Genomic DNA, 20,336 nt, shown 5'->3' on the forward strand with positions numbered 1-20,336 from the left:
TTATTTATTCCTGCTTATATAAATAAATAAATAAATACCACATGAGTTAACGCAAAAAACCTCATGAACCGAAGTTCCATTTGCGAATCAATGCTGAGTAGCTGCAAAATCGACCCATTTATGAAACGGTTGGTGACTGGTGATGAAAAGTGGATCACTTGCGACAACGTCAAGCGAAAACGGTCGTGGTCGTAACGTGGTGAGCCGGCGGAAACGGTAGCCCAGTTAGAATTGACGGCCAGGAAGGTTTTGTTATGTGTCTGGTGGGATTGGCAGGGAATTATCTACTACGAGCTGCTCCCCTACGGTACAACTTTTGATTCGAAACTGTACTGTTAACAATTGGACCGTCTGAAGGAAGCAATCACCCAGAAGTGGTCAGCTTTGGCCGATAGGAGAGGAATTGTGTTCCATCAGGAAAACGCCATGCCATACACATAGATAGGAGGGACTCGCCAGAAGCTCCGTGAGCACGGTTGGAACGTTCTTATTCATCTACCTTATGTATTACATTTTCTACAGGAAATGTACATACACAGTTCATCTTGTGATATTCACTTCCATTTTTAAATAACTGAATAAATTGCTAGATATCTTAATCCCAAAAATCCGAGCTTGTACGCCAGTTTCCGAGAAGAACATCACCAAACTCTGGTGGATATATTAATAATAGATCAGCAAAAGCTGAGAAGATGGGAACCAAGTGAGGTTGTCAGAGGATATTAAAAAAAAAAAATCTGACGAGTAATATTGCAATTGTACAAAAGATCCAAATTAGACAATGTCAAATAATAGAGTGTTGATATATATATATATAATCGGTTTTAAAACGTCCGGCGACGTTGTCCGATGCCTAACTTTCACTCGTTCCTATCGTTCCATTGGTCCTCTCTTAGATTCCTATCACTCATAGCCTTGGTTATTCCTTCCTTCCATGATTTCTTGGGTCTTCCTCGCTTCCTGCGGTTTGGTGGTATCCAGTGCATGGTCATCCTTGGCAGTCTGTCCACATTCATCCTCTGTACATGTCCATACCACACTAGCTGTTTTCTTTCAATATCTGTTGTTAATGATCCATCCACTCCCATACGCCGCCTGATGTCTTCGTTTCTGACTCTATCTCTTCGGGATACTCTTACAGATCGTCTAAAAACATCCATCTCAGTCGCTTCGAGCTTCCTCCTGTTGTTTTCCGTTATTCTCCATGTTTCTGCGCCATATATTAGAGCGCTCTTGACAAAGGTCTCATAGATGGTATATTTCTGTTTTCTACCAATATCAGAGCTCCACCATATTCCATTCAAACAGCCTATGGTTCGTCTGGCTTGGGTTATTCTTTTCTTAATTTCCTTGTCGTCTTTTCCTGTTGAGTCAAATTCAACCCCCAAGTAAGTATACTCGGCACATGTTTCAATTTCTTCTTTTTCTAACTGAATATTCTGTGGCGGAGCTCCTATTGGCAGGTATTTCGTTTTTTCGGTGTTCATATCTAGACCCCACATTTTATACTCATCGTGCAGTTTTCGAGCCATATATTCCAAATCATCTTTGTCATTCGCTATGAGGACCTGGTCGTCTGCAAACTGGAGAGTGTATAAGCATTTTTCTCCCAAATCGATCCCCATTCCGCTGCACTTTTTCTTCCATTGCTTCAGTGCTCTTGCTACATATATCTTAAATAGTGTCGGGGAGATGCAACATCCCTGGCGTAAACCTCTATCTACGTTAAACTTCCTTGACACGTTGTTACCAATTTTTATTCGTGATGTCGATCCATCATAGAGATTTTTCAGTGCTTTTATTAAAGTATAACTGATATTTGTTTCCTCTAGTGCTTTCCATAACATTTTAACGGGAACTGTATCATACGCCTTCCGCAAATCCACGAACAAAAGGTGAGTTTCCATATTAGTATTTGATCTTTTCTCTATGATTTGTTTCAAACAAAAGACGTTATCCACGCAAGATCTTCCAGCTCGGAAACCTGACTGCTCTTCCTCCTCCTGTTCTCCATATTCAATCTCAATCAAGTCTCGCAGAACTCTCCCATAAAGTCGACTAAGCGTGCTAGTAACCGATATGCCTCTATAGTTCGAACAATCTAATTTATTTCCCTTTTTATGAATTGATGTTATGTGAGCGACCTTCCATTCTTCCGGGATAGGGTTACCGTTTAAGTATTGATTCATACACCAGGCGATCATCTCAAAAAGTTTATCAGACCCGCTCTTGATCAACTCCGCTGGAATCCCTTCCGGGCCTGCAGCGCGACCATTTTTTAACATTTTCACAGCTCTTTTAATTATGGCAACATCAATGCTGACGGTTTCGCCGACAATAGATACTTCTGTTGGCGAAGTTGCTAGGTATTGATCTCTATCCTCTGTGAGCAATTTCTCATAGTGTTCAATCCACTTTGTTGTCGGTATAAGTTGGATGTTCGCAGAATTTTTTCCATTAGATCTGATTTTTTTAATAAATTTCCATGACTCTGAACATTTTCTACCACCGATGAGCATGTTGATCTCCTGACATTTTCTATCCCACATTTCTCTCTTCGCATTAGCTATAGTTTGCCTTGTGATTCTCTTTTTTTCCAAGTAAAGGTCTTTGTCTTGTTGTAATCGGGTATGGGTCCACCTTTGATACAACCGCTTTTTCTGGGTAATTAGTAATTAGAGTGTTGATAACAGATCAATTTCAGTCATCACATATTATGCAGAATCACGTGGAGAAAACAAATGGGAGTTTTGAAGTCAATGTTGCTGAATCATCCGAAATTTTCAGCAATAAAATCATTACTGACTATGTCAATAAGGCGAGAAGTCCCGAATCACACGTGTTATTCTTACGGTGATATAGGAATATCACCTCTATTAGTTCGTACGTCTCGCGATCACGGTTTGAGTGGCTAGGCGAGTAGGATATAAGATCACAGCTGTAAACTGTGATCACGATTCACTGACAATGTCAATAAGGCGCGAAGTTCGAAATCCCACTTGTTATTTTAACGGTGATATAGGAATATCACCTTTATCAGTTTGCACGTCTCGCGATCACAGCTGTTAACTTTGATCACGATTCACGTTGTTCATCACAGGCGAGGAACTGTGTCTACCTGTGATTCGGAGATATCAGTGATTCACAGTTAGTGAGATATCACTCATTATCAATTACTGCACACTTTTTAGTACTGTAATGAACTCGTTACGATTAGAGAGGAGCGATACCGTGATTTCTAGATCACGTTGTGAAACGTGAACGTTACTTTATGATATCAGTGAAATTAAAGCGTGACGTGATCACTTTTGAGGTTGCTTGTTATTAATATTTGTATGAATTACCCAAACCTTAGTTCGTTTATCTTTGCAACTCGAATTGGTCACTCTTATGATTCAAAGCAAAATTAATGAAAAATTATCATGAAAACATCCATTTTTCTTACATTTTCAACTCTTTTCCTTATTTCAGATTTAGTTAGGAACGTAACAGAAGGATATCGATTTTTCAAATGTTTCCTCAAATTTGAAGAGGTGGTTTTGAAAGAAAATTTCAACTTGCATAAAATACAAGTAGCATAATTAACATCAACTTTTGTGAAGAAAGCCCAAAGATTGCTGGTCTTTCGCCAGTTATTATTCCTTCGCCTATCATTATTATGTGTCTGACGTGTTTTCGTTTATTTTTCATAATACAGAGTACCATTTATTGCTTCGGTCGGCAACTTCAATATAGAAAGAATTTCTTTGGGGTTGTTTATCAAAGATAAGCATAAAATTAGAATTTTATTGCCACCACCAATTATGCAGTCATTCAGTAGTTATTATTTGTTTGTAGCAAGTATTTATTGTTTAACTTGTCCTACAAAAATACTTCCTAAAGCAGGCGAAGTTGCCTACGATGCTGGGATTGTCATAAAAATATGCAATTATGTTAGTCGAAAAAGGTTGCGAAGCAATAAAAACATCAGGCTGCCTTCATAATATACGATTGCAACGGACGATGATATGCCCTGAAAAGATCTGTGAATTGTTCAAACTGTGATCCCGTCACGCTCTGTATTCGTTTTTCAGAACCGTGACTACCTGTGACATTCTGCTATCAGTGATTAAATCACAGTTTGTGAAATATTGCTCTTCTCTAGTTACGATACTGAAATAGAGAAAAAATTGTACTCACCATCCTTGGTCCGACTCCTTGATGTTCGTCAGGTTGAGCGAGGCGGCCCCGTAGGGGGAGTCGGGGGACACCCTGGACACCCTCCCCTCGTACCCCTCGCCGCTGTGCGTCGGGTAGCTCTCGTACCATATGTAGATCGGTATGTCCTGTCCCTTCGGAAAAGGTCCAAATGAAGCGTGGGCTCGAACAAGACGCGTGTGTCGTGCCCCCGAAAGGTCTTGGGGTTACGCACCCCCTTCCCCCACCCCCTCGTGATTTATGGGAGGGCGGCGGAAGATGACATTTGACGTTTTTATTGGAAATTTGCGGCGGACGGAGGTCCTCACCGCAGTGGCGTCGAGACTGCCTTTCGGGGGGACGACACACACACAGTAGAAAAAGGCACATGCATTTGTGACGGATATTAGGGAGTTTGGAGGGTACAATGATGATCTATTGTTCTTGTCATGCGGGGGTGGGCTGGGTTTGGGGGGCGGAAGAAAGCTTTAAAAGGAGAGTGTACGTTCCATATGAAAACCTAGAAATACTGTTGACTCTACAGCCTTGTCCGCAATTGGTGAAACATTTTCATTTTTTATATCATACTTATTATAATCTCCATGAAATTCTGATTTCGAAATACCCTACATGTCATCATTTATCTGAGGTACTATTTGACGGAGGCCATTTTTTCGTCAAATTCCGAGGATATAATGATTTGAACTTGAGATCATATCTTTTAAACTGTTGGATATAATTGATAGTTTTTTTTTTGATTCCTGAGAAGTTTCCAATTTTCTGCATATTCACTGCGAAAGGCACTGAAATTTTTAAAAATTGTCAGACCATTCATTTAAATGGCATGCCTTGAATTTTTGCCAGTCGGATCTCAACTTTTCAACATATTTTCATTTACTCCGTAATTTTTCATTAAACCTCAAGTGCCACCATGAATTACACATTAGAGGAACAAATTGATACTATTTATTACCTTGGAGAAGCTGAAAGAAATATATACAATTAGGTGATCCTCAAGGGCGCAATTGGCGTATGAATTAACGAGCTCCTGACTCCACGTCAGTGCTTTCGTCATTTTTGTTAATATCTCTTACACTTTTTTAAAAAGTCCTTATTCCTAGTTGTGCCACACCCTGTATTTCTTGATTCAGTTCAAAATAATAATAACAAGCTCAACGATTTTTGACAAAACAAATGAAAATTTCCATTTGATGCCGTTGATTGGTCAATCCTTTGTATAGCGCCACTCAAGGAATAAAAGAGGAAAGGGACCCATGTCTAACCGAGTCGCCAAAATTCTCTCAAACAAAATCTAATCAGTAAATACACCAGTATTTTAGACATTTTGAATGCCCTACTATGGGTATGGTCCGTATATCACCTTGGTTACTATAGTTAGTAAGTTGGTTGTCCTTATACAGGGTGTGACGTAATTAATGGATAATACTGTACTGGCGAAAAGAGGTCATGGCCGACCAGAAAATGTTAAGTTATGTCTAGTAAAAATATTATAGTTTTCGAGATATCGGACAATTTCATTTTTTTCTAAAAAGTGCACCTTTACTCACTAAATTCATTGCTGTGATCACAAATCTTGTTATTTCTTTGGGCATTGTTTTTTATTGTACTCTCAAATAGCTGTACCATGAGATAAACTACCAAATTCCTACCATCTTGCTTAATCAAGAGAAAAAAAGTATGATAATCCTCATGTTTGCACTTTTTAGAAAAAAATGAAATTGTCCGATATCTCGAAAACTATAATATTTTTACTGGACATAACTTAACATTTTCTAGTCGGCCATGGCCTCCCCTATTCGCCAGCACAGGATTATCCATTAATTACGCCACACCCTGTATATCAATTTCCTCAAAAAGCGGTGACTATTTCCTTAAACTTCAGTGAGTATTATGTCACCAGAGCAACCGTACTTTTATTCTGGTTAGGCTCGGTAACCACGCCTATTCTGCTCAGCATCAGTTGTGATTTTAATTTTCAGATTATTGTTTATGAACATTTTCCATGACATCCCACACTCAAAAACTTTATTATTTTAATTATGATACAACTACCCTTCAGAGCCATTAACAACTTCTAATTGTTACAAATTTTTCAAAAGAGATCAACCATTTATAACCTCCAAAATTCCGTCAAAGATTTTGGTTGACCAATGACAAGTGTCAAGCGGTCTGTAAATACGACGACCTGGCAAAAAGAAAATTAAGGGTGAATATCGATAGTACCAGGTCAACGATTAGAGGAATAGAAGCCGGAGTTCCCCAAGGATCGGTGATAGGACTGCTGTTCAACTTATACATGGCAGACATACCGAAAATGAATGGATTTGAGATACCCCAGTTTGCAGATGACACTGCCATATACTATCACAGTAGAATGCGGAAAACAATTACTAGGCAGTTACAGATAGACCTAGATAAACTGATGGAATACTTCAAGAAATGGAGATTCAAAGTGAATACATCGAAAACAGTTGCAATCTACTTCGGAGGAACAATAGTAAAGAAAGAGAAAGCAGAAAACGTCAAAATAGAAAACCAGACGATAAAATGAAAAAAGGAAGCAAAATATCCGGGAGTAATACTGGATGAAAGAATGAATTTCAACAAACAGATAGAAGAAAACAGAAAAAAGGCAAGGCAATTGCACGGGAGACTGAACCCGCTGCTCAATCCTAAAAGTAAACTTTCTTTAGAAAACAAGCTGAAGATAATAAAAATAGTGCCAACACCAAGCATTACGTATGCAGGAGTTACCTGGTATAATACAAAAGACAATAATAAGGATCAGTTGCAAAGAACGCTAAATTCAGTAATCTGAACAGCGGTTGGCGTCCCATGGTATGAAACCAACCAAGAAATCAGAGAAGAACTGAAAATTGAAACTATTGAGGAAATAGTCAACAAACAAAGAAAGAAGACAATAGAGACGCTGAAAGAGCACGAGAATAAGGAATTAAGAAAGATACTACAAATCAAAATAAGAATGACAGATAAGAGGAAATACCTCTTTCAAATAACTAAATAGAAGAAAAAAGTGACATGAAGTTAGGGAAGAAAGTCTCCTGATCAGACAACAGTAGAAAATAGGATAAATCAAAGAAGAGGCGTAGGGAATTTAAATTCCGGACGTTAAACAAAAAGAAGATTTGAGTAAATACGAAGAAGGTGACCTGAAACATCGAAAACTTCTATGATAGTAACCGCTCTGAAATTCTCGCCGATATACGGACCATACCATATATAAATGACAATCTGTCAACTCACGAATTGACAGTCAAACGTCGAATTGACGATGACATATCCAAAAAGTCATAACTCCTTAATCGTACGTCGTTTAAAATTTGAAGAAAAACCGTCCCTTCACTTCAGTACAGCCAACAGTAAAGTCCGAAAGCTCGGATTCGAAACGAGCAAAGTTCTTCCTCGAACTCGTAATACGATAATTACACACCGGACGGCATCTTGCCACGATCGAAATTCGGTACGTTGTCTTTTTCCCGGCATCAAGACGGCTTATAAAGTTTCTCGGCCCAGGTCCCTAAATTCCGAATAAATCCCCCAGAAGGCACCTTCATCGTTTTTATGCAAATGCCTGGCGCAAATACACCTTTCGCGTATGACGGCGCGATGCGCAAAGCAGATTATTGCGGTGTCGGTTTCCTGCGAACGCCGAACGGCCGTATGTTGCAAGGATATTTACATCTGGAACATCGTCGGAATTGTTTTTTTCGAGGGAACGATTGTTGCGAGTTCGGAGTGTTTGGGAGCAGTTTTGTTGGCGGTTTTTGTGAACTTAATGGTTTTCTAGTTCGCGAACATTTGTTGATGTTGTGATTGAGGGGGCGTAGGGAAAATCTCGAAGAGGACACATCTGACTTGACTTATCTAGACATTTATGGAGAACGGATGGTGCGATTTTATTGAAAATTTGTTTTTTCGGGTAGGAACCACTGCTCTATCCATCTAAAGTAACAACTCAATATTTAAAATAGAACATCCTGTATATTATACCTTTTTTCGGTTTGTCGTAGCCTGTTGATTATTTCCGTATGAACTTCCTTTTTTTATCTCTAGCGGTTTTCGAGTAATTCATTGATTTACTTTTTTTTGTATATAAAACACAGCTTCAATTGAACATTGAAGGTACATGGAATCCTAGAAAGCTGAAATTTCTAGTATGGATTACCAATATCCCACGCATCAATAATCAAAAGACCTCGAAAAATCGAAAAAAAAAAATATAAAGGATTAATAAGATTTTTAATTGGTACTGGGCAAAGAAAAAGAACAACCGTTGGTCAGGTACATCTATATATTTCGGTGCATACAATTTGCTCTTTCATCAAGATGCTAAAAACTGAAAAGGGTGCTGAAAATGATGTTCACGTGAGGCTCTAAGAGTAGATTTTATACGTACGTAATGGTTTTAATGTCTCTTTGTTAATATATGAAATTAATTTCACGACATTCAAAAAATTTTTCAATTCTGGAAAAAGTACTTCCCCGAGCGGAACTCGAACCAGCAACTGCCGAATAACTAGTCCGATGCTCTAACCACTAAGCCACCGAGGAAGCTGAAGACTCTCCTCAACGAGGATGTCCTACGAACTATATCTAAAATTCGCAAGGGATGAGGAAAGTTGAAATTGTTAGAAAGAACATAATAAGGTCTATTAACCTATATTTTTATTAATATAGATTTTATGTTTTTTAGCATCCCGATGAAGGAGCAAATTGTATGCACCGAAATATATAGAAGTACATGACCAATGGTTGTTTTTAGTTGAATGGCCCTTTTTTGTCTATTACCCAATTAAAAAACTCATTAGTTTACAATTTACGGAAATACTTCTCGTAGATATAATATGAAGGATGTTCTATTTGAATTATCGAAGTTGTAAGTACTTTTTGATATGAGCGGCATCACCTCAACGCTGAAAATATTTCAGATCAATAGTGAAGTGCTTCCTACCCAAGAAACCAAATCTATATACAGGGTGTCTCATTTAAAAGTGTCCACCTGCAATAACTCAACAACGAATCAGAATTTGTGAAAACACTCAGACAGGTCGATTTTTTATGACAGGGGGGACATGATCTAGAATACAAAGCTTGTGTCTACAAGCAATCCCCTGGAGAGGGTTGCAACCCCATTAGGAATTTGAATAGGAAAAGTGGGTAGTTTTGTAGCACAAATGTATGCATGGATTCAAATTTGTATGAACTTGTTGTTTGTGTTCTAGAAAGCGAATATTCACAAAGTTACAGGGTGTTCTTTTATGGAATTATGGTACCAATAAAACTAAATGAAACATAGATGTTCTAATTGATCGTATAATTTCTACTGGTCGATGCCTAACGTAAACAGGGTCAGACCGATGCAAAACGTCATGTCGAGCTTACAAAGCGTAAACTCGAGCTGACCGATGCAAAACCGTAAATTTTTACTAATACTGTTTTGTCATAAAAAATCGACCTGTCCGAGTGTTTTCATAAATTCTGATTCGTTGTTGAGTTATTGAGGGTGGGAACTTTTGAATGAGACACCCTGTATATAAAAGAAGATCTATGGATATTATGTAAGAACATCACGTCCGAACAACTGCACCAAATTGGATAATTCTTCTCATTTTTTGTGTTCATTACTGTCATGAGAAGGCAATACAACTACTTTTCAATACCGAACCAAAATCTCATACCATCAGATCTGTTCTCACAGATATTACACAATCTCTTAAATACACTGAGAAAAACTTATAACGAATAATTTTGTTTGACCAAAAATACCCTTAGAGCCCTACTACATAAGAAGATTTTGCTCTCATTTTGAATTACAGGGTGTTTCCTAAACATGCGGCAAAAATTTAGGGGGTTGTTCCTTGGACTATTTTAAGCATGTTTTGTCCTTGGATGATTTTTGAAAAACCTCTTTGTTTCGAAGATACAGGGCGAACAACATTTTTCATATTTTTAAAATTAATAATAGTTTAAATAAAAATGCGTACCGCACTGTGTTTACTAAGTAGGTACAATTTATTTTTAAATTTGTTTAACAACATTCCAATTACTAAAAACGGCCAGTTTTTTGACTAAAAATTGATAAGTGCAGATGGTAAAGGAATACAGATTAAACACGGTTTTCATTTGAATTCGTTTTGTGATGTATTAGCAATTAACATTTTTTATTTTTTTTTTTTTTTATTGGATGCTTGTATGCTGGCTAGAGGTGGTCATTTTCAACAGTTTTCGTAGGTTGAGTTGAATTTTCATGTAATTTTTCATAATAAAATGTTATTATCTGAAATTTTATTTCCCCTATATCTTCGAAACAAATAGGTTTTTCAAAAATCATCAAGGGACAAAATATTCTTAGAATAGTCCAAGGAACAACCCCCTGAATTTTTGCCGCATGTTTAGGAAACACCCTGTATAGTCTTTTTTGCTTCTACTTTTCCTTGATTTCGACAAACGGTTAACATTACTTAACGGAAATTTCGAACAAGAAATCTAAAGATAGAATACGCATATTAAGAACTTTTTTGTCATTTTCTTCGATTTTCCATGGAACAAACACCAAAACGAAAAACAACCGGGTTTATTCGGGAATGTAGAACGTTCAGAGGAAGAAGCACAGGAATAAAAAAAGAACCAAAGCCATGCCAGCGATAAATCTAGCACAAGCGTACAATGGAATGGGTTTGAGGTTAGCACTTTATCAAATGCCACAGAACAGAAATTGTCGATAATTCATTTGGATCAGACGATGCATATTTATGACGGCTGGCCAATTAGAATTTTGCGCCGAATCTATCGATCAGAACCCTCCCTATTCTGTGGATAGGAAAAGGGAAAACACAACACAACGCAAATTCGATATCCGCTTTGACGCTTTCCCAATGTTATTTTACTTACTTAACGACCGTTAAATACAAAAATTGCAACACATCAAATACGCGATTGTGTATTTGAAAAGTACTTCTATTTCCCACATAAATATGCATCGTTCGGTGTGTAAATAGTGTAAACAAGCCTTTCGCTACGTTTCGAGCGAGAGCATAGAAGAAAATGGGACCCTGCGCGCGCCGCCACTGAGAGCACCGGGCGTGCGCAGAGTCATACCAACCACATAGCAACCATAGAGAAATAGAGAGGTTGAAATCCTACCGTGTCGCCTACCTTCTTCTCCCATTGCAACACGTACGGCACTGGGTGACCTTCGGGAAATTCAACGTGACAGTTGAAGACCACCGACTCACCCAGGATCGCGGTAATGTGCACGGCATCTTGAAAACCAGCACCTGAAAAAAAAAGAATAATCATAATTCAGTAGTCCCGAGTTTTGAACAAAATTTCGTCATATTGTCTGTTTTTGAATTTTGAGCTGGAAATGCTCTCGACTCACTGATGACGAGTCTGTTCTATCTTCGGTTGGGTAAAGTACGACTAGGGGTTCCGTAAATATGGCCATCCGAAATTTAGCATTCTTGATAATTTCAATCCACGAATTCGACAAAGATGAAATTTTGCATTTAGATGGAGAATAACAGTTTAAAGTATCTTTAAGAATTTCAAGTGGATTGCGAAACCATATAAACAGAAAATTCAAGAAGAACTTCGAAAAAAAAATTAGAAAATCACGTGACACGTGAATGCTGTTTATATTGGTTGGGTTGTCATGTGTTATTTATTAAACAGGCGGCTTAGTAAAGACGGTTTGGAGATTTTATTGCAGGGAATGTTGATAAACGCAGCAAAGCGGACCAACTTCATGTTGTTTTTAAGAATCAAGACTATATTTTTTCAGAAATATGAAAGGGCGGCCACAAACTGGCCTAAATTGCCGCCCATCGAAAAGAGGCGCTTGAAACAGTCGCTTTACTGTTTCAACCTTGACACCGGCAGTGACTTTTTGTTATATAACTTTTGTCCGCAAATACTTCGTTTTCCGAAATACAGGGTGTCTCAATTTTTTTTTAAGAACAAAATGGTACGCCACTGAGATATTTCAAACTAAAAATCATTTTTCAATTCTTCGTTCAATTCGTGAATCCTGTCTTTTTTTCGTATGGGATGATGTTTTTATCAAAAAAAATAAAATAAAAAATAAAACATTTTAACGAGTATTTGCCGTTACTTCAACACATTATGTAGTACCGGCGCTAGTAGCCCACTCATTTAACTTTTTTTCCATAAAAATGGCGCCCTATATGAAAATAAGAAGGCAAAAGAAATTTTTTGTCACGAATTGAACGAAGAATTAAAGAATGATTGTTATTTTGAAATATTTCAGTGGCGAACCATTACTTTTTTCGAAAAAAATTGAGTTCAATACTAGTACTTATGCCATGATGAACATAAAATTCTTAATTGCAAACTAGGGAATTTTTTTTTCTTAATTGCATGTCAGAACTACCTCTTGGAACCCATCAAATTTTATTCGTATGTATCGACCATATCTTCTTCCAGTCCGAATCTATACATTACTTCAAATTGTACGGGGGTTATCTCTTGTGTCCAAAAACGGTGAATAGTCGAAGATGTCCCAAAGACCTTTAATATCGGTTCTGTTATTAACGCAGCTGTTGTTTTCATTGATGAACACATTTCAAGAAAAACTGTAGTGAAAAAAATTGAAAATTCCAAAGTGGTTCTGCTAGCTTTAGGTACCGAGGCTATATCACAAAAGTTCAAGAAACTGTCTAAATCCAGTATGATCATCTTCTTCTTCTTCAGCCCTCTTTCATCCACTGTCGGACATAGGCCTCTTCCAGTTTTTCCATGCTTCTCTGTCTTTTGCTGTTCTCATCCATTGCTTGCCGGCTACATCGACTATGTCGTCTATCCATCTTTTTCTCGGTCTTCCTATGCTTCTTTTTGTCTCTCGAGGTCTCCAAAACGTCACTTTGTGTGACTATCTATCCACACTCTGCCTTGTAACATGTGCCACCCACTGCCACTTAAGTTTCGTTATTCTACTCATGATGTCAGTTACTCTGGTCTTTTTTCGTATTTCGGTGTTCGGAATGTTGTCCCTCAAGCTTTTACCCAGCATAATCCTTTTCATGGCCCTTTGAGTTACTCTCAGTTGTTCTGCCACTTTTTTCGTTAATGCCATAGTTTCTAGAGTCTAGACCATAAGTTGCCACTGGTAATATACAGGTTTTGCGTTTTAAGTGTAGAGGAATATTTTTGTTCTTAAAGTATGATCATGAGTATGAGTATCATCATCCTCGTAAAAAGTTCCATATCGAAGTCTTCAACAATAACCATCCCGCCGATCTGCTGCTTCGATTAATTCGAAAAATTCATCTCGTTGTGTTGACACAGTCTACATCTGTCAGATGCTCGAGAGCCTTTCTACCGCAACGACAAAGAGGGCCGGGGGCGTAGGAGAAGACCCGGGACACCTTTATAAATGCAATCAATTTCGGCCCTCCAACTTTCTACCCACTTCTGGCTTTGGAAGAAACGGCGGTCCCGAAAGAGACTTGAAACTTTGCTTTGTGCGCTCCGCGAACGAGGATAATTGGGAAACTGTGATTGGATCTGGCTGGGATCGTCTAAACAAGTCAGAGACATGCTGTTGGCGGATCGGTGTAAACATTTTCGGTGAGACGTCGATGTTACGAAAGCTCGTTTCGAGCTTTTCTTTTTCTTTCGAGATTGGATAGTGTGTCTGGAAGATTTGTCTTGTATCGCCGGGGGGTTTTGGGTTTTGTTTGGGTACGATATCCACTGATTGGTTGTATTATTGGGTTCACCCTTTATTGTTACATCTTTAATGAGGTTTTCTTTAGTGTCTAATTCAGTTATATTAACTGTAGCTTGAAGCAAAATTTGACAAAAAACTGACGCCAATTACGAAATTTCTTGAAATAACATGATGTTGAAACGCGTATAGATATTGTTTGGGCTTATGCATTTTTAATTGGATACCAATTGTCAATAGACGGTTGTAGCCAGCCAAAAAGAACAAGAAATATGTATGAAAGAATATGTAGTTCTGTGGTCGCAACTCATATCGCCATTCGTCGAAACTACTGTCTCTTTGATCATCATCAATGATTTACAGTAGTACAGACACCAATCAGCAGATATACAGCCATAAATAGAAAACAGAAAACCATAAAAAACTCTCTTTTTGTCTTTGACATTTTTCCAGATGCTCTCAAGGTAGCTATTGCTATATTCAAGAATGGAAAGGAAGATGAATTTGGGAATTACAGACCAATAAGTCTACTTAGTTCCTTTTCAAAGATAATTGAAAAGTATAAATCAAATAATTTGACAACTTTGTGTCTAATCCTTCACAATAATATATCTGTATGATATATTTAGTTTATTTTTGCCTTGGAATATATTCCAATTCTAAAAATGACATGTAGTTTCTTGCTTGCAGTTTTGGTGAAGTGGATATACACCTGGTGAGTTTGAAAAAAAAATGAGGAACTATAAGGCACTGATGATTATTAAATACAAAAATTCCGAAACGTACGTCTGTCTTCATGTTAATTTAGTTGTTCAATTTGTTAACCGTTTACTCAATTTGTACAGTTTTAGTCATTTTGAATTTTCTTTTGGTTGATTATTAAATATGTCATTTTTAGAATTGGAATATATTCCAAGACAAAAATAAACTGAATATATCATACATATATATTATTGTGAAGGATTAGACAAAAAGTTGTCAAATTATTTGATTTATATTAAATATCCTTTATCAAGAAGACTCATTAAACTTTTATAATCATTGAAAAGGTTATAGCAACCCGATTAATAAAATTTTTCCGAAAATTCAATATAATTTCAAAATGTCAACATGGCTATATGAGAAATAAAAATGCAGAAACGGCAATTTATGAGCTGACATTGGCAATATTAGATGCCTTGGAGAAGGGAGACGTTACCTTGGACTTGTTTCTTGATCTATCGAAGGCCTTTGATTGCGTTGACCATCGAAAACTTTTGGTCAAGCTTGAAATGCCTGGTATTAGGGATAAACAACTCAACCTAATGAAAAGTTATCTACGAAAAAGGAAACAGAAAGTGGTTATATCTAGAGATGGTGAGAAGACCTCAAAAGACATTGATGTGAATGTAGGCAAGGCCGGCGCGAGTAATTTCATCGGCTGAAGCAAAGAATTTTTCGGCGCCCCTGTTGAAAAAGCATTAAACATCAAACGAGCTGAAACACACAGCAACTAGTTTTAAATGCAAAATCATAGGAATTATCCATATAAGTTGAATGTGTAATTATCGGATTTCAATAATTCGAAAGCAAAAGTAGTGTTGCTTTTCGTCTTTGTTAAATATACAATGATTTTATCCCTCTTTCAATGAAGGTAATAGAGAATTCTGTTTATATTGCTTGAGCTGCCATAAGTTATTTATTATATAGGTGGATTAGAAAAGGCGGTTTGAGAATTTTTATTGCAGGAAAGGCTGACAAACGCAGCTAAGCTGAACAATCTCATGTTGTTTAAAAAAATCAAGGATGAAATACGAAAAATTGACCATCAAACTAGGCCGAATTGCCGCCCCTCAAAAAGAGGCGCCTGAATCGGTCGCTTCACTGTTTCACCTCCAACGCCGGCCCTGAATGTAGGCATCCCACAGGGCAGCATACTGGGACCACTACTTTTTCTAATATATGCTAATGGGTTGTTATAGGTTGTTCGGTGGTGTTGTAGGATGATTCTGTCAAGTTATCCAACACGAGGACCCTGTGCTAACTTGAGGAGAGCCGAAGAACCTTAACATTTCTGGACTTTTTTCAGTTCTTTGCTCATAACCTCTAAACTAAGTAGTTTTCGACCAGAACGTTCATTTTTGAAGTTGTAGAGAATTAAATTCTCTACAATTTTGTGGACACAAATATTTTTGTAAATATAATATCAATTGAGATATAGTCGATCAAAATAATAGTCCAGTAGACAAAGCAAAAAAAGTGGGATCTGCTGGAAAAAATTAACTTAATGAAACTTCTTCAGATTGTTCGGGGGTATTGTGGGATGACTCTGTCGAGTTATCCAACACGAGGATCCTGTGCTAACTTGAGGAGGGGCCGAAGAACCACAACATTTTCAGACTGTTTTCGGTTTTTAGCTTATAACTTTAAACTTAATTAGTTTTCGACCGAAACGTTCATTTTCAAAGTTCTAGATAATTGAATTCCCCATAATTTGGTCTTCACAAACTTTTTTCTTATCCTTATATCAATATAAAGCCAATCAAAATTAGAGGAATTTTCTCAAAATGTCAAAAATTGGCAAAAAACAAAGGTTTTGACCCTCTAACAAGCCGTTCTATGGTAATTATAGTACTTACTCATCAATATCGACATATTGAACATAAAGAGGTGGAGGGTGGTGGTAGCTTTGACTAAAAGCCTATGTTCATGTGAAGAGTAGATATTTCAATGTATTCGTGGCATGTTATCACCTTACTGTAAATTCCTATCAATCCATAATTTTTTTGAACCTTGATAATCAGATTAACTGGGTATAATCAATAGATAATAACTAAGAATTAATCGAAAATAATGATTTTATATAACCCGAAAAAAGCCCAAAAATGTTGGGGTTCTTCGGCCCTCCTCAAGTTAACACAGGGTTCTCGAGTTGGATAACTCGACAGAGTCATCCCCCACAATACTACCGAACAATCTGTAGAAGTTTCATTAAGTTCGGAATTTTTTCCAGCAGACCCATCTTTTTGTATTTGTCTACTGGACTATTACTAAAAATTGAGTTTATTGATTGAACTTATTGATGGATATTATGATGATGAGAAATTAATATGAATAAATATATAAATATCATCTTGCTATCAAACACTCACAAGTAAAGAAGAAAATGTTAATCGGTTTCTTTTATTGTTTGTACGTTAGCATGAGAAAATTTATCCTATCCGGCATTTTAGCGTTGCAGAACGAAAGCTTAAAAAATTAACGCCGGCGTCGAAAACCGAAAGAGACGGCTGAATTGATTTTCCCAGTGAAAAGCGCCTCTGTGCGTCAATGGCGATTTGTGCAATCGACGCGACATTCATCGTTGATAACTTAATCTGCTTCGGCTTCATTTCAGTCACTTTCGGATAAATTCCTCTGCAACATTTCACGCTGACGCGGGGCTATCTGATTTCGCGCTTTTGATGTATTCTAACGGTGGCACAGTTCCCGTAATGTCAATCGACAGTTTTAATTCTGAATGGTCGAGAGGAAATTCGGAAAAGGTGCGATATGCCTTTTTCGATGCGGTGTACACTGTTTCCGTTCAACTGCGTTGAAACTGATGGATAAAAGGCGATGAAACTGCATGGGTAGCAGCGAAAGATGGGAGTGAAAGGTTTTTGATTAGAGGGATGTTTAATCGAAAGCCTTTGAGTTGGGGATTCCGTTAATTCTTTACAGACTTCCACCATGTCTGGTCGGTAACATTCTAAACATTATACAAGGCTTGTCCAAGTTTTAAGTAATTCCTTTGGAATTTATGAAATAAATGCTTACAGTATTCTCAAATAAACCCCGGTATTTAGCAAATCGTTTTGGAAACAAGAATATTTCGATTTGATTCTTCTTATTGGCTGAATATTCCCCGTTCCACTTCGGGAGCGTTTTTGGTTCCACTCATTGGCTACATCTATCACTTCTTAGTTACTTTCTCATGATTCGCATAGACCAGTGTGGTACATAGGGGTATTATTGAAATGCATTTTTACTTAGTTTCAGATCGTAGTGTGACTGATGTTTTTAATGATTTCGACTATAACGTTTGGCAGAATTCTATGGCTTGTGTAAAACGTTGATAACTTAATCTGCTACGGCTTCATTTCAGTCAATTTCGGATAAATTCCTCTGCAACATTTCAAGCTGACGCGGGGCTATTTGATTTCGCGCTTTTGATGTATTCTAACGGTGGCACAGTTCCCGTAATGTCAATCGACAGTTTTAATTTCGAATGGTCGAGAGGAAATTCGGAAAAGGTGCGATATGCCTTTTTCGATGCGGTGTATACTGTTTCCGTTCAACTGCGTTGAAACTGATGGATAAAAGGCGATGAAACTGCATGGGTAGCAGCGAAAGATGGGAGTGAAAGGTTTTTGATTAGAGGGATGTTTAATCGAAAGCCTTTGAGTTGGGGATTCCGATAATTCTTTACAGACTTCGACCATGTCTGGTCGCTAACATTCTAAACATTATACAAGGGTTGTCTAAGTTTTAAAAAATTCCTTCGGAATTTATGAAATAATTGCTAACAGTACTCTCAAATAAACCCCGGTATTTAGCAAATCATCTTGGAAACAAGAATGTCCGATTTGATTCTTCTTATGGACTGAATATTCCCCGTTCCACTTCGGGAGCGTTTTTGGTTCCACTCATTGGCTGCATCTATCACTTCTTAGTTACTTTCTCATGATTCGCATAGAACAGTGTGGCCCATAGGGTCAATATTGAAATGCATTTTTACTTAGCTTCAGATCGTTGTGTGACTGATGTTTTTAATGATTTCGACTATAATGTTTAGCAGAATTCTATGGATTGTGTAAAACGTTGATAACTTAATCTGCTACGGCTTTATTTCAGTCAATTTCGGATAAATTCCTCTGCAACATTTCACGTTGACGCAGGATTATTTGATTTCGCGCTTTTGATGTATTCTAACGGTGGCACAGTTCCCGTAATGTCAATCCACAGTTTTAATTTCGAATGGCCGAGAGGAAATTCGGAAAAGGTGCGATATGCCTTTTTCGGTGTATACTGTTTCCATTCAACTGCGTTGATACTGATGGATAAAAGGCGGTGAAAATGCATGGGTAGCAGCGAAAGATGGGAGTGAAAGGGTTTTGATTAGAGGAATATTTAATCGAAAACCTTTGAGTTGGGGATTCCGATAATTCTTCACAGACTTCAACCATGTCTGGTCGGTAACATTCTAAACATTATACAAGGTTTGTCCAAGTTTTAAGAAATTCCTTTGGAATTTATGAAATAATTGCTAACAGTACTCTCAAATAAACCCCGGTACTTAGCAAATCGTCTTGGAAACAAGAATGTCCGATTTCATTCTTCTTATTGGCTGAATATTCCCCGTTCCACTTCGGGAGCGTTTTTGGTTCCACTCATTGGCTGCATCTATCACTTCTTAGTTACTTTCTCATGATTCGCATAGAACAGTGTGGCCCATAGGGTCAATATTGAAATGCATTTTTACTTAGCTTCAGATCGTTGTGTGACTGATGTTTTTAATGATTTCGACTATAATGTTTAGCAGAATTCTATGGATTGTGTAAAACGTTGATAACTTAATCTGCTACGGCTTTATTTCAGTCAATTTCGGATAAATTCCTCTGCAACATTTCACGTTGACGCAGGATTATTTGATTTCGCGCTTTTGATGTATTCTAACGGTGGCACAGTTCCCGTAATGTCAATCCACAGTTTTAATTTCGAATGGCCGAGAGGAAATTCGGAAAAGGTGCGATATGCCTTTTTCGGTGTATACTGTTTCCATTCAACTGCGTTGATACTGATGGATAAAAGGCGGTGAAAATGCATGGGTAGCAGCGAAAGATGGGAGTGAAAGGGTTTTGATTAGAGGAATATTTAATCGAAAACCTTTGAGTTGGGGATTCCGATAATTCTTCACAGACTTCAACCATGTCTGGTCGGTAACATTCTAAACATTATACAAGGTTTGTCCAAGTTTTAAGAAATTCCTTTGGAATTTATGAAATAATTGCTAACAGTACTCTCAAATAAACCCCGGTACTTAGCAAATCGTCTTGGAAACAAGAATGTCCGATTTCATTCTTCTTATTGGCTGAATATTCCCCGTTCCACTTCGGGAGCGTTTTTGGTTCCACTCATTGGCTACATCTATCACTTCTTAGTTACTTTCTCATGATTCGCATGAACAGTGTGGTCCATAGGGGTATTATTGAAATACATTTTTACTTAGCATCAGATCGTTGTGTGACTGATATTTTCAATGATTTCGCCTATAACGTTTGGCAGAATTCTATGGCTTGTGTAGAACGTTGATAACTTAATCTGCTACGGCTTCATTTCAGTCAATTTCGGATAAATTCCTCTGCAACATTTCACACTGACGCGGGATTATCTGATTTCGCGCTTTTTG

The 20,336-nt window shown here is 37.6% G+C and overlaps 1 protein-coding gene across 20 annotated transcripts in view; it reads right to left on the bottom strand.

Moving 5' to 3' along the window:
* Window positions 1-20,336, bottom strand: part of LOC123684747 (protein turtle) — a 216,420-nt gene that overhangs the window by 59,551 nt on the left and 136,533 nt on the right. For 15 of the 20 annotated variants that reach the window (XM_045624167.1, XM_045624166.1, XM_045624161.1 and 12 more), the window contains 2 exons: window positions 11,362-11,495; window positions 4,180-4,331 (listed from right to left, as the gene is read on the bottom strand). In XM_045624167.1, the coding sequence (XP_045480123.1) occupies window positions 4,180-4,331; window positions 11,362-11,495 (286 nt within the window). The remainder of the gene's footprint in view (window positions 1-4,179; window positions 4,332-11,361; window positions 11,496-20,336) is intronic. The other 5 variants (XM_045624162.1, XM_045624165.1, XM_045624155.1 and 2 more) reach the window with 3 other exon arrangements.

The sequence above is a fragment of the Harmonia axyridis genome, chromosome 7 (genome assembly GCF_914767665.1).
Source record: "Harmonia axyridis chromosome 7, icHarAxyr1.1, whole genome shotgun sequence".
Lineage (NCBI taxonomy): Eukaryota > Metazoa > Arthropoda > Insecta > Coleoptera > Coccinellidae > Harmonia > Harmonia axyridis.